The sequence below is a fragment of the Cucurbita pepo genome, chromosome LG10, assembly GCF_002806865.2.
Source record: "Cucurbita pepo subsp. pepo cultivar mu-cu-16 chromosome LG10, ASM280686v2, whole genome shotgun sequence".
Classification (NCBI taxonomy): Eukaryota; Viridiplantae; Streptophyta; class Magnoliopsida; order Cucurbitales; family Cucurbitaceae; genus Cucurbita; species Cucurbita pepo.
This window is the reverse complement of record NC_036647.1, coordinates 381861-396701: the sequence shown is the minus strand read 5'-3', so window position 1 is coordinate 396701 and position 14841 is coordinate 381861. Positions and strand designations below refer to the sequence as shown.

General features: G+C 39.3%; 3 protein-coding genes across 4 annotated transcripts in view; 2 read left to right on the top strand and 1 right to left on the bottom strand.

The window, feature by feature from the left end:
- Positions 1–184: 184 nt before the first annotated feature.
- Positions 185–5359, top strand: LOC111803806 (FACT complex subunit SPT16-like). Its single transcript, XM_023688378.1, has 2 exons — positions 185–462; positions 1683–5359. Exon 2 carries the CDS (start codon positions 1704–1706, stop codon positions 4923–4925), a length of 3222 nt encoding a protein of 1073 aa, XP_023544146.1. The 5' UTR covers positions 185–462; positions 1683–1703; the 3' UTR covers positions 4926–5359.
- Positions 5360–8046: 2687 nt separating this feature from the next.
- On the top strand, positions 8047–13219 carry LOC111803808 (BTB/POZ domain-containing protein At1g30440-like). Of its 2 annotated transcripts, XM_023688382.1 has the most exons (6): positions 8047–8412; positions 8763–8940; positions 9067–9132; positions 9685–9754; positions 10705–11934; positions 12540–13219. In XM_023688382.1, the coding sequence occupies exons 3-6, from the start codon at positions 9074–9076 to the stop codon at positions 13098–13100; spliced, it is 1920 nt and encodes a 639-aa protein (XP_023544150.1). In that variant the 5' UTR covers positions 8047–8412; positions 8763–8940; positions 9067–9073; the 3' UTR covers positions 13101–13219. The 2 variants fall into 2 exon arrangements, with proteins under 2 accessions (XP_023544150.1, XP_023544149.1); XM_023688381.1 differs by having other exon boundaries at positions 8047–8940.
- Positions 13220–13838: 619 nt separating this feature from the next.
- Positions 13839–14841, bottom strand: part of LOC111803807 (serine/threonine-protein phosphatase 6 regulatory subunit 2) — a 14332-nt gene continuing 13329 nt past the window's right edge. Inside the window, exon 20 of the mRNA XM_023688380.1 lies at positions 13839–14785. Within this exon, the coding sequence (XP_023544148.1) occupies positions 14185–14785 (601 nt within the window). The 3' untranslated portion in view covers positions 13839–14184. The remainder of the gene's footprint in view (positions 14786–14841) is intronic.

Below are 14841 nucleotides of genomic sequence, written 5' to 3'. Positions count from 1 at the left end.
AAAAAAAAAAAAAAAAAAAAAAAAAAAAAAAAAAAAAAAAAAAAAGAGGCTTTTTATAGATTGGAATAAAATTTCAATTTCATGAATTATTTGCTGTTAAAAAAGAGAAAAGTAAGATAAATACAAAAAGCCCGCCCGCCCGCCTGCTCGCCCGCTCGCCCTCGGCTCCCTCCCTTTTCTGTCTCGATATATTGCTGCAGCCCTCTGCCCTTCCCTCCCCTTCCCTTCCATTCCAATCCCACTTCTCTTCTGTTGGCTGCCATTGGCGCCTCTCTTTCTCTGTAAACTCTGAATCTCCTTCTCCTCATCTACCTATCTCTCGCGCTCCTCAATCATCTCTTATAGACCCATCTCGCGCTCGCCCTGTAGCTTGGATTTCTCGAGGGTTTCTGGCCGCATTTGCCTCTGTTTCAGCTTCCACAGCTTGTATGATCTTGCACCCTCCCAGTTTTCTGATACCAGGTGCGTTTTTTCCACTTTAACGTAAAAACCCTCACAATGTTTCAAGAAGGACATGTATTTGTGTGATTTTTATTCAGATTGAACTCTCCGCATCGGCTGTGTTCTTTTTATGGCTTTAATTAGATTATAAATTGGCTTATTCTTTTCCTGTTTCAACAAAGAAACCCAACTGTTCGTTGATTTTTTTTGGATAGTTAGGAAGCTATAGCTTCGTTAAGATGCAATTTCAAAATTTCCGCTCTAGAACCAAACCCTAGAACTATAAATATGCATTCCAACTGAAGTTAATATCGGAGGGAGAATAATAACAAAATTATTTTGTTAATGCACCCGAAGAAGCCGCATTAACGATAATGTCAAATCTATTTTGTTAATGCACACAGAATTTTCGCCATGTGAATCACCTAATTGCCAGTTTCGTCCGTCTGGTTGAGAGTTTGAGGTTAGGTTGGTGTATTTGTTCTACACATTATTACGTTAGAAATAACATCTAAAAGAATTTTCTTACCGAACTTGTAGTTGAGCACGTTCAGATGAGTTCCACATTCACATCTAACTAAGTGCGATTTTTGAACCATTGCCGATTTAGTTTGGTCCTTTTCCCCCCCCTATCATAGTGTTTCTATTAATTTCTTCATTAATTCAAAGGATAATTGTGTTAGACCGCTTTTGAAAATGTACTTATACTATTGTCAGTACTCTGGCACCAGTGTTTAAAATAAAGTTCGTTCAGTATTGGAGTAATTGTTTGATTCTTCTCAATTGAGTTCTTAAAGACTGGAAAAATTTAACTTGCATTTAAAAATTGGATCGTTTATTTGTGATCATGTGATGGATATTGTAAGTGAGTCTTTGAATCAAGAAAAATTAATTTCTGTGGAACATCAAGAGTAAGCATTTTTATGCCAAACTCATTTTTGTCAGTTGCACATTCTGATTTTGTTGTGCTTCCTGACACTGTAGTTATGCCGCAGCGTGAAATGTAAATTTCATTGTAAATATTTTTTTTGCTTGGTCCACGAGTTAAAGTGAATTCACACCACTTTCTTTAAAAATGAAGTTGAATCCCCAACTATTAATCCAATTATTTGAGCTTTACTTTATACTTAACTCTCTGATTTTTTATTTTTATTTTATTTTATTTTTTTTGTGACCCCCCCCCCAAATATTTCTTATTTTTTTGGCTTATTCATCTGGTTCTGGTTTTGTTTGGTCGACAGTGTTGTGGCTCTATAGTCTCTATGGCTGATCGTAGAAATGGTAGTAGCCAACCTCCCAATGGGAAGGCCAGTGGAGCTGGGAATATGTATTCTATTGATCTGGTGAACTTCAGCACAAGACTGAAAGCTATATATGCTCATTGGGATGAGCACAAATCTGACATGTGGAGCTCTTCAGATGTACTAGCTATCGGAACACCTCCAGCATCAGAGGATCTGCGGTACCTTAAGTCTTCAGCGCTCCATATCTGGTTGTTAGGTTATGAGTTCCCAGAGACTATAATAGTGTTCACCAAGAAACAAATTCATTTTCTGTGTAGCCAAAAGAAGGCCTCTCTACTTGATGTTGTAAAAAAATCTGCCTCGGATGCCGTTGGTGCAGATGTTGTTATGCATGTGAAGGCAAAGAATGATGATGGTTCTTCCTTAATGGATGCTATATTTCGTGCTATTCGAGCTCAGTCAAAGGCAGATGGCATGGAGAACCCAGTAGTTGGATACATTGCTAGAGAAGCTCCTGAAGGGAACCTTCTAGAGACGTGGTCTGGGAAGCTGAAGAGTGCTAACTTTGAATTAGGTGACATAACAAATGGGTTATCTGACTTATTTGCTTGCAAAGATGATAATGAAATTATGAACATCAAGAAAGCCGCATTTTTAACTGTTAATGTGATGAAAAAAGTTGTGGTCCCAAAGTTGGAAAATGTGATTGACGAGGAGAAGAAAATCACCCATTCATCATTGATGGATGAGACAGAGAAAGCCATTCTGGAACCCTCAAAAGCTGGCGTGAAGTTAAAGACTGAAAATGTTGACATATGTTACCCTCCAATATTTCAGAGTGGAGGAGAGTTTGATCTCAGGCCCAGTGCTGCCAGCAATGATGAGTTACTTCACTATGATCCTGCAAGTGTGATAATATGTGCAGTGGGGTCCCGATACAAGAGCTATTGCTCTAATGTTGCCAGAACTTTCTTGATTGATGCGAATCCACTGCAAAGCAAGGCTTATGAGGTCCTTCTCAAAGCCCAAGAAGTGGCCATCAGTATGTTGAGGCCTGAAAATAGGGTGAATGCTGCATATGTAGCAGCTCTTTCTGTTGTCGAGAAAGAAGCTCCTGAATTGGTTCCCAATCTTACTAAATCAGCTGGGACAGGCATTGGACTTGAGTTTCGTGAGTCTGGGTTGAATCTTAATGCCAAAAACGACCGCATAGTAAAGGCTGGCATGGTGTTTAATGTTACACTTGGTTTCCAGAACTTGAAGCCAACAGATAAATTGCAGAGTTCTGCAGGTAAAACGAAGAACCAAAACTTCTCATTATTGATTGCTGATACAGTTATCGTAGGCAAAGAGAAAACGGAAGTTTTGACTGCTCAAAGCTCGAAAAGTGTCAAAGACATAGCATATTCATTTAATGAGGATGAGGAGGAAGAAGATAAGTCCAAGGTAAAAACTGAAACTAAAGGAAAAGAGGCAGTAGTTTCAAAGACGACTCTAAGGTCAGATAATCATGAGATCTCAAAGGAGGAGCTTCGCAGGCAGCATCAGGCTGAACTTGCCCGTCAGAAGAATGAAGAAACAGCAAGGAGACTAGCTGGTGTTGGAAATGGAGCTGGAGATAATCGTTCTTCTATGAGAACTGCAGCAGACTTGGTTGCTTATAAGAGCGTGAATGATTTGCCATCTCAGAGAGATCTGATGATTCATATTGATCAGAAGAATGAAACTGTACTATTGCCTATTTATGGTAGCATGGTTCCATTCCATGTTGCTACTATAAGGACCGTCTCTAGTCAGCAGGATACCAACCGCACTTGTTATATTAGAATAATTTTCAATGTTCCCGGGACTCCTTTCAGTCCTCACGATGCAAATTCATTGAAATTCCAGGGATCTATCTACTTGAAGGAGGTTTCATTCCGCTCCAAAGACCCAAGACACATCAGTGAAGTAGTACAGCTAATTAAAACATTGCGGAGACAGGTTGTTGCTAGGGAGTCTGAGAGAGCAGAAAGGGCAACATTGGTTACACAGGAGAAGCTCCAGTTAGCTGGTAATCGTTTCAAGCCAATTAGGTTGCCGGAGCTTTGGATTCGCCCTCCTTTTGGTGGACGTGGGAGGAAGTTACCCGGGACTCTAGAAGCACATTTGAATGGATTTCGTTATGCTACCACTAGGTCAGAGGAACGGGTAGACATTATGTTTGGCAATGTCAAGCATGCATTTTTTCAGCCAGCAGAGAATGAAATGATCACTCTGCTTCATTTTCATCTACACAACCATATAATGGTGGGGAATAAGAAAACCAAAGATGTACAGTTCTACGTTGAGGTGATGGATGTTGTCCAGACCATAGGAGGTGGAAAGAGATCAGCCTACGACCCAGATGAGATCGAGGAAGAGCAAAGGGAGAGGGACAGGAAGAATAAAATAAACATGGACTTTCAGAGTTTTGTAAACCGTGTCAATGATCTTTGGGGCCAGCCCCAATTCAATGGTCTTGACCTTGAGTTTGATCAGCCTCTGAGGGAGCTTGGATTTCATGGAGTTCCTTATAAATCTTCTGCATTTATTGTCCCGACCTCAACCTGCCTGGTTGAACTTATAGAAACTCCTTTTCTTGTTGTCACTCTCGGTGAAATTGAAATAGTAAATCTAGAGAGAGTTGGCTTTGGTCAGAAGAATTTTGACATGACAATTGTGTTTAAAGACTTCAAGCGAGATGTTCTTCGCATTGATTCTATCCCTTCCACGTCACTGGATGGTATCAAGGAATGGCTTGACACAACAGACATTAAATATTATGAAAGTAAGCTGAATTTGAACTGGCGACAAATTCTTAAGACGATAACTGATGATCCACAGAGCTTCATTGATGATGGCGGATGGGAATTCTTGAATTTAGAAGCTACTGACTCTGAATCTGACAACTCTGGGGAGTCAGACAAGGGGTATGAGCCATCAGATGTTGAGCCTGAATCTGACTCGGAAGATGATGATTCTGATAGTGCATCATTAGTGGAGTCGGAGGATGAGGAAGAAGAAGATTCCGACGGTGATTCGGAGGAGGAGCAAGGGAAGACATGGGAGGAGTTGGAGAGGGAAGCAAGCAATGCAGACAGGGAAAAGGGAGATGAATCGGACAGTGAAGAAGAGAGAAAGCGAAGAAAGATGAAAACTTTTGGGAAGTTTCGAGCTGGACCTAGTGGTAATGTCCCCAAGCGGCCGAAGATCAGGTGAATTCCATTGGACACCATTGTTTTATCTTAATATAATGTGGTTTTTGTGGATCAGATTTAGTTCCTAGTTCTTTAGCAAGATCTGCCTTATGTTATTCAGCTGTCCAACTTTGGTTGCAATATAATCCTTGAGCTGTTCGGTAAAGAGTGCTATGATCGCTTCATAGTATTATGCTTAATTAGGAACATTCTCTGCTTGTAAATGTTTAGCATAGCTTTCATCCATTTTCGACAGATTGACAAGAAGCTGATGTGCCATCTGCTGGTTAAGTCTGTAGCGTTCCCAAAAAGCAGACTTTTATCTGGTTTAGTTTTTTAGTTGGTAATGTAGTTGTGCTGTTCCTCTTGAAAAAGTTCCGTTCCATGTAGAATCGCCATTACATTTTTTGTTAGTACACTTGGCGGAGGAGCTCTTCTATCTCATCTGCCTCTTTACTTCTGCTTTTTACGCTTTCTTTTGTTCCCTTTGTTACTGAACGGTCTGAATGATCTGTTAGTAGAGCGTCGTTCCTCCTCCCTTAACGTTCCCAAGTTTTGAAATCTCAAGTATTCGGCATTACATTCTGATTTCTGGTGACTGGTTTTTTAAGAGATTGTGTAGGCTGTTTAGTAATGTTCATTAATATTTTGGTTGCTTTCAATTAAGATTATGAACTTATTTGCCACTTCCATTGTTACTTAAGATGATTTTAAATTTTCTATCAATGTTTAGTAAGTTTTAAGGAAAATATAAGAGATTAAAATGAAAAGGTCAGAAATTAGCGTGAGATCTCACATCTAGAAATGAAATGGGAACAAAAAAACATTTCTTATATGAGTGTAGATTTGGGTTGTTACAAATGGACATCAAATAATGTGTCATTGTAACAAATGGTATAAGTCAAACATCAGATGGTGTGTCAGCGAGGGACGCTGACCTTCAAGAGGGTGGAGAGGGGATTATAGGTGTAACACCTCCCTAGTAGACGCGTTTTAAGACCGTGAGATTAACAACGATACGCAACGATTAAAACAGACAATATCTGCTAGTCCAATATTGACTATGATACGTACAGAGTTAAAAGTGGACTAGACCAAGATGTATTCAAATATTTTGAATCTTATTTGAACGGAATTTGGAAGACCCGTTGTTGTTGAGGCGGTAAAGGGGTTCGAAAAGAACCGTATAATGTGTGTGAAAGAGAAGATAGGATTTCTGACAAAGGAAGGGAAAAAGAATGGTTAGAAACTCCATTTTGTCTCCCCAAACGCAACGCTATTCAGACAAACAAGGCACGGTTTGTTTCAACTTTCAACGCCTTTTCTCACCCTCTTACTTCCACATGCTTTTTTTTTTTTTNTGCCACAACATTCATGATTATTGTCTTTCCCACAACATTTTCTACACTTTTACCCTTTTTATTTTTTAATGGTAGGGTAAGTGTACATCAAACCCAATCAAACACAACAATATTAGAGAAACTTTATTAGAGAATGTTTGGTTTGGTATGACGTAGGGACCATTGTTTATGTCAATAAACGATTTAAAGTGCTGACGTATCACTTAACAAATAGGTTGTGCGTATTATAAGGTAAGCACACTATATGGGTGTCCACGAGTAGGTCAACTACGCATCTCTCCAAGTAGGTCGAGCTATTATTTGGTAAAGATAGTCAAGTATTAAATAGCAAATAAGGAGTTCGGTCTCATCTTTTGATAATATCATGCGCAATTAATGCAAAACAGATTATTTGTCTAATTTGGTAATGGATAGGTCTACTTCAATACATTAAGTCATTATTTAGTAAAGTTATATCAAGCTATTTGATAGAGAGTAATTACATTGATAAACAACAACCTAAGCTAGTGATAAACTATCCTAAGCTATGTTGAGCTAATATATATATATATATATATATATATATGAGCTTTTAAGTAGTCCCATCTAAATATCAATCAAACTTTTATTCCATAGGGAGGGAGGCAACTACCCTTAATGGACCACAATTTCCTTTAATATTTGACAAGCTGTATTAGTGTTATTATTTATTTTTTTCTTCACATGACATGATTGGTGGTAAGTGGAGCAAAAAGTAATTTAGTTCGTTAAATATCTACTTCCACTTTTAACTCTATTCGATTAAACACGTATCACTATATTAAAAGTGAAAGTTGAATCATCGACTTTTGAGATGATAATTGATGTCTTATCCACTGAACTATGTTCGAACCGGTAATTATGGGGGTTGATTAGAATATATATTCTCGATTAAACGATTAAATTATGTTCGAGCAACCCACTCCACATGTTATTCAACTCATATATATTATACATATACACATATACCGTCATCTAATCTAACCCGACATAATATTTTACTAAAATTTTGAGTTTACAAAAGGACAAAATTTGTAATTGTATTAACATTTGGTTTATAAAAAAGTAATGGTTCCTTCACCTACCGGTTGCCTCTCATTGGAGACCATGGAAGCTTTCTTCACCAACCTTTGATTATAAGTTAGAACCTAAAAGATGTGGCTTAGAAATAGCAGCTTTTATCATTCAAATAAAGTACGGATTTTTGTCTAATAGTTGCAAATTACAAAACCCAATAATTCTATGTGGAGGAAAAGAAAAAAATGGTTTTGATATTGAATGAATAATTAGTGATTAAGGAAGAAAAGTGGGCTTAATTCAAAAAATGTGGATTTTTTAAGGTAAGCAAGAAAGAAAAGGGAGAATTCCCATGTAAAGCAACTAAGAAGACAGATCTTTCCTTTGGAATAAGGAAGAAAGATGGCATTTTTTTTTGTATTATGGTCATAAAAATGGTCCTTTTATTGTCTTAAAAGCTCATATATTGTCTTCCATTTACATCAATAGAGGCAGAAAAACGTCTCGGTCAATCCTGGAAATCATGGACCCATGGCGATGAGGCAATGAGGTAATGAAAACCCTTTTAATCAATTAGTATTTGCTTTGTAAGTTTCGCTGAATTCTTTAACATTAACAGTAAAATATGTTTGTATATATATATAATCCTCCAAAAGAGGCCAAAATTATGTATCCACATGGCCTAGCTGGACAAAAACGGATAGCTACCATCAAAGAAAAAAAAAAGAAACGGATAGCTGTTACTTCCAAGCTTCTAAATTTGTGAGTAAACTGAGGAATTGTTCTTCATTTAATCCAGATTATGATCTGGGTCAACTGCGTTACTGTTGGGGCCATGTTTAAAGATGCTTAAGGAACAAAATACTAGAAAGTAATGAGTGTGTTTCAAGGCAAAGGTCCCCACATGTGCATCTGGAAAATGGTCTCTTTCTCTCAGAGCTGCCATTAATTGTAAACCAGCGTTGGTTTCTTCAATTTCAATATCTCTCAACCCCCGCTTGGCTCAGGCTGGCTTTATGGCAAATGGGTCTCGCGTGGACATTGCTTTCAGCATTACTCTTAGTCGTAACGCAACGAGTGACTCCTTCCTCCGGCCCTTTTCTTTAATCACTGGTATGAGTGGTTTTTTGTTTTGGTCCTTTCTCCCTCGTTGGCGTTTGGATTTTGGAATCTTCTAGGTGAGTTTGGGAGGCTGGAAGAAAGAAGAAACCATAAATTTCTTCTTCTTCTTCGAACATCTGGTTGGGTTTAGGTCTAAACTTGAGGGGGTTGAACTAATTTTCTGTCCTGATTTGCTTAAATCTCTTTTTGAGGTTCTGGGTGTTCATGTTTTCTGGGTGTTAGTGTATTTTGGTGATGTTGGTGGCTGGAGGTTCTGTTCTAGTGAACTCAGGGCTCAATTTGTAAAAGGATTTGCCCATTTTTTCTCTATATTGATAGATTGTAGCCGTTTCTTCTTGAAGTTTGACAGTGTTTCACTAGTTTAAAACAATACCCAGAAACCAGTCAACGAACTGCATTGCCGCTGGTTTTGGAAATTTGAGCTTTGGGTTTTTCTAAGGTTCTCTGCTGATATCAATCTTAACGACCGGGGGTTGCTTCAGTTTCTGCTAATACAAGCCTTTTACAGTAGCTACCAAGGTAATGTGGGGGCTTTTTATGGCCTCTGTTCAGGAGGTTCTGTGTTGCTTGATGGGTACTTTCGAAGTTTAGCTAGGTAGTGTTTTGATGCCCTTGCATTCAAGTTTCTTTCTCCTTTTTTTTCAGTGGAAATATGGCTTGCGTGAAGCTAGGATCCAAAACTGATGCTTTCCAGAGGCAAGGACAAGCCTGGTATGGACCCTGAAATTTAAACTCTTTACATTTCTTTCCTGCATCAGATATTGGTTCTGTAACTTGCAGAGAGTTCTTGTAACGGCCCCAGGTACACCACTAGTAGATATTGTCCTCTTTGGACTTTCCCTCGACTTTCCCTCAAAGTTTTTAAAACGCGCCTAGGAAAAGGTTTCCGCACCCTTACAAAAAAAGGTTTTCATACCCTCAAGAAGGTTTCTACGGTTCTCTTTCATCTATCTCAATGAAGTAGGTAGTGATATAATTAGGTGCTTTCAACTCGCACCAACCTGCTCTAGAAATATTTAACAAACTTTTGATAGTTTCTCTTAGGATTCACCAACTATGCGTGTACATGTCGGTTGTTCTGGAATTTGTTCCTTCATTGTTCATAGCTAAGATGAAAAGTTTAAATTCAAGAAATATAGGCTTGTTTTACAGTCGTATCTGAATCTGACACCCGTCGACTTCGCTGATACAGAACTCGTCGGGAGCAGAATGAATAAGGGGAAACCTTCGTACTTGACTTATGCTTTTTGTTAATGGCTGCAGGTTCTGCACTAGTGGATTGCCTAGTGATGTTATTGTTGAAGTTGGAGAGATGTCATTCCATCTACACAAGGTAATTTGAGTCATTCTATTTTTTTAAAAATAATTCTAAAGAAGAATCTTGGAGAATCCTCCCTCCCCTTATGTTTGTAGCTGTTTGGGACAAGTTATGTAAATATTAATTGTTGTCATTGAAGTGGAACAGTTTTCCCAACCTAAAATGTTATAGGTTATGAAGGTTGTAAGATACTAATGTCCTGACCTCTTAGGCATTTAGGTTCAAGGATTGACTGCTCGACTTATATCCTCGATTACTACCTTAGTACAAGCATAGTTCTAGAACAAAATATCTATACATGATAGGGGAGTTAATGTAATAGTAGATATTGTCTGCTTTGGTCTGTTTTGTATCGCCCTCAGTCTCATGGTTTTAAAACACGTCTACTAAGGAGAGGCTTTCACACCCTTATCAAGAATGTTTCGTTCCCCTCTCTAACTGATGCTTGATCTCACAATCCACTCCTCTTGGGGACCAACGTCCTCGCTTTCATTCCCCTCTCTAACTGATGCTTGATCTCACAATCCACTCCTCTTGGGGACCAACGTCCTCGCTGGCACACTGCCCGATGTTTGACTCTGATACCATTTGTAACACCCAAGACCACTGCTAGCAGATATTGTCCGCTATGGCCCGTTACGTATCACCGTCAACCTCACGGTTTTTCAAACATGTCTATTAGGGAGAGGTTTCCACACTCTTATCAAGAATGTTTCGTTCCCCTCTCCAACCGATGTGGGATCTCACAGTTAACCTCAAGGACTTGGCTTAGTGACCGACATCTTTGAATACCGAATTATAGTTTTAAACCTGTTATCTTTGAGCTGCTGCCTCAGTTTATGAATATTTCACAAGTTTTCTGATTATCAAGGATTGTAATGTTAGAAGATAGCCTTGCTTATTAGAAAGGTATATATTATGCATATGCTTCAATCATTAAAATTCTTTACTTTTCATGACTGCAGTTCCCTCTGCTATCCAGAAGTGGGGTTATGGAAAGAATGATTGCTGAAGCACCTGAAGAACAGGAGGAAGGAGGTGTAATAACTATTCCCGACATTCCGGGGGGTGCTAAAACATTTGAACTGGTCGCCAAGTTTTGCTACGGAGTGAAACTTGAACTTACAGCCTCAAATGTTGTCTACCTCCGATATGCCGCTGAGCGTCTAGAAATGACTGAGGAGTATGGGGAGGGTAATCTCATTTATCAGACTGAGGCCTTCCTGAATCAAGTTGTCCTCAAAAGCTGGAAGGACTCTCTGATGGCACTACAGACCTGTGATGATGTTCTCTTCCATACAGATGAGCTCCAGATTACTAGAAGGTGTATCGAGTCACTAGCTATTAAGGCGTGCACTGACCCAAGTTTATTCGGGTGGCCAATTATAGAGCACGGAGGACCCATGCAAAGTCCTGGTGGCAGTGTTTTGTGGAATGGCATAAGTACCGGAGCGAGGCCGAAAAATTCAAGTCTAGATTGGTGGTATGAGGATGCAGCGACCTTGAGCTTGCCTCTCTACACAAGGTTAATTTCTGTCATGGAATCACGTGGTATCAAACAGGAAATTATTGCAGGGTCTGTCACTTCCTATGCTAAAAGGTACATTCCTGGTCTAAATCGACGTCAAGGTCCTAGTGAAGCTAGTAGTCGGCTGGCACCGGTGGCTTTGGGGACGCCACCCTCAGAGGAGGAACAAAAACTTTTACTAGAAGAAATTGATAGGATGCTTCCAATGCAGAAGAGCCTAGTTCCAACTAAGTTTCTTTTTGGTTTATTGCGTACATCCATGATTCTTCGAGTTAATCCCTCGTGTATCTCGAATTTAGAGAAAAGGGTCGGGATGCAGCTCGATCAAGCCACTTTAGAAGATCTTTTGATGCCCAATTTCTCCTACTCCATGGAGACTCTTTACAATGTTGATTGTATACAAAGGATTCTTGAGCACTTCCTGGCAGTGGATCAATTCAATGAGGGAGGTGCCTCTCCATGTTCTATTGATGATGAACAACTGATAGGGTCACCCTCTTTGCCACCAATTACCATGGTCGCTAAACTGATAGATGGATACCTTGCAGAAGTAGCTCCCGATGTTAATTTGAAGCTTCCTAAGTTTCAAGCTCTTGCTGCTGCAGTTCCTGATTACGCTAGACCTTTGGACGATGGCCTTTATCGTGCTATAGATATATATCTGAAGGTATGGATTCTCTTATATTAGCAGTTGAACTGCATATTACTATACAGTTGCTAGTCATATTGATGTCTAACTTGGTTGGCTGCATCATTTGGAAGAAATTTTTTGGTCAAATTTTTAATGTTGCCTGATGTTGTATGCTTCTTGATTTACTTGGCTCTTTCTTCTTATCCAAATCAGCTTAAAATGTTAATTGTTGTCAAGTGTTCGTGTGAGATCCCACATCGATTGGGAAGGAGAATGAAATATTGTTTATGAGGGTGTGAAAACTTGAGGGGAAACCCGAAAGGGAAATCCCAAATTACCGTTAAAGAAATCATATCTCAAATCTCAACCCCTTGAAAATTCCTTCTTTGATCTCTATGTCAAATATCCCAAGAACAAAAATTGAGTACTTAAGCTTGAGGTTGGGTTATGTTCCTACTCTCTGGTACCACACCTGTTTCTTCATTGTTCATGAGCAAGTTACTAGTTGTTAATTTCTGACTAAAAAAGAACCTGACCGCTGTAACTTGTTTTAATTTTATGCACTGAAGCAGGAATAAGCTTAAAATTTGGCTATGGATTGTTAATGTATGCTAATTTTTTCGAATGTTGTTAATCTGCAGTCACACCCATGGCTGGGAGAATCCGACCGAGAACAGCTATGTCGGTTGATGGACTGCCAGAAGCTTTCTTTAGAAGCTTGTACCCATGCTGCACAGAACGAGAGACTGCCCCTTAGAATCATTGTTCAAGTACTCTTTTTTGAGCAGCTTCAGCTCAGGACCTCAATTGCTGGCTGTTTTTTGGTTTCAGACAATCTTGATGGATCCAGACAGTTGAGAAGTGGGGTTGTTGGATCCAATGAAGGAGGTTGGGGAACATCTGCTGTTAGGGAGAATCAGGTTTTGAAGGTGGGGATGGATAACATGAGGATGAGAGTGTCTGAGCTCGAGAAGGAATGCTCAAACATGAAGCAAGAGATCGAGAAGTTGGGACGAACGAAGGGTTCGAGTGCGTGGGGAAGCGTGTCGAAGAAGTTTGGGTTCAAGTTGAAGTCTCAAATGTGCAGTGCTCAAGAGGGTTCAGTGAGTAAGCAGCAATATAGTGGGAATAGGAAAGGAGAAAAAGTGAAGAACAGCGTGGGAAAGCAGAACAGGAGTATTGATGCAATTTCAAATGAGTAGATACAAAGACCTTTTCACCACTTTGCTTTATTTGTTTCACTCACAATGTCCTTAACTGCTACTGATGTTGCTGATTCTAGTTTCTAAAGAAGAGGTCCATTGCTTGCCCCTTTCTTGCATTTCTTTATATTATCCATTGCTTCCCCCTACCATTTTATAAGGGGAAACACAAATCTCTATGTTGTTTGTTCCTATTTAGTTCCAAAGCACCTTCAAAAATGCATCTCTTCTGAATATACTACTGAATATACTACTTTTAGTACAAAAACATAAAATATAAAATCAATTAGAGATTTTTTAAGTAAATTTTATTGTTTATATTATATTTATATTAGCGATAATTTGTTGATTTTCTGTGATAAAACTGAAAACTTGTGTTGCCCGTAAAAATGTCAACATACAGATATCTGTCAACATCTTTAAGCCAATAGAACCAAACCAAAATTTTTAAAAAGAAATGTCTTATCAATTTATCCATAACTCAACTAACTCAGATATATGTCTTCGAGAAGGGTCATCACCCCACTAGTTAAACATTATTAAAAAAAAAAGAAGAAGAAGAAGAAGAAGAAGTATCCTATGTGGGAAGATAATAGCCGTACACGTGTATTTGATGATATGCTGTCATCACACTAAAAGTATGCATAAACAAAAGGTGAGGAATACCCAGATTCAACCACACATGCTGGGCTCTTGTGCGATACTTTTCCGATTCGTTCAGCGCGTACTCGAATTTAATCCCACAATCATCAATATTCTGCACAATAGTGTTCCATAAGCAGAGGTAAAGTTTTGCAGACAGGAGAATTAAGACAAACCTTGTCGGCGCCCATTAACAACTAAAGTACTATTCAATTACTCGCAAAAAAATATCTGACATCAGAACCTTCTGCCAAACATAAGACGACCTCAACTTTTCTACCGAGGGTGAGAAAGAATAATCAACCTATTATACCTCACCTTGCCCCATTGATTGATGTACACAAGGATCTAAGAATACAGTACCCTACCCAGCAAAACATGCCTAAGGGTTCATCTACCCACAGGATCAACGTTGAACATATCAGTCAGCGTTTCTTTTGAACTAGTTCCCAGCTTCCTTTGGGATCTTGTCGCCCATTGCTATATCACTGGCTTCTGCATCATTGACTGTTTCCTCACTAGTGGTAGATTTTGATTTTATATTGATGTTTTCCCCGGATTTCGAGAGATCAGAAGAATCCAGTTTATCATGATCACTGGTTGGTGCTGCTCCTTGTCCAACTACAGCTTCTTCACCAGTCGATGCATCAGCGGATAGAGAGGGTTCTGCGGCATCTGGTTCAGTAACCTCTGAAACTACTGCAGCTTCCCCATTAGGAAGTGTTAAAGATGAACCTTCATCGTTTGAGGTCTCCCTCCATTCGACCCATTCAGGCGGCTTGTCAGTCTCGTTGGCTACAATTTCTTTTGAACTGCTTGTTACATTGCGTGAGTTATCTGATGTCCCTTGTGAATCTGGAGAAGGTGCTGCAGTGTCATTCAAATCACCATCTTCACCAACAAAATCATCACCACCATCCTTGACGACTTCTCCAGTCTCTTTAATACCCGGGGTAGGAGAATCAAGCAAGCCAGTTGTACGATCATTTTCAATTAAATCATTCTCAAAAGCAAGCCAATTTGAATTCGTAAAGAGAGAGCCACTGAATACAACAGAAAAGCATCTTAATTAATTGACTGATGAGAGGTGGGTGGGGGG

Excerpts from the sequence above, each read along its gene's own strand:
- LOC111803806 (XM_023688378.1), top strand. The coding sequence starts at position 1,704 with ATGGCTGATCGTAGAAATGGTAGTAGCCAACCTCCCAATGGGAAGGCC.
- LOC111803808 (XM_023688382.1), top strand. The coding sequence starts at position 9,074 with ATGGCTTGCGTGAAGCTAGGATCCAAAACTGATGCTTTCCAGAGGCAA. Across the intron at positions 9,133-9,684 it reads CAGAGGCAAGGACAAGCCTG|GTTCTGCACTAGTGGATTGC; the intron begins GTATGGACCCTG and ends TAATGGCTGCAG. Across the intron at positions 11,935-12,539 it reads CTATAGATATATATCTGAAG|TCACACCCATGGCTGGGAGA; the intron begins GTATGGATTCTC and ends GTTAATCTGCAG.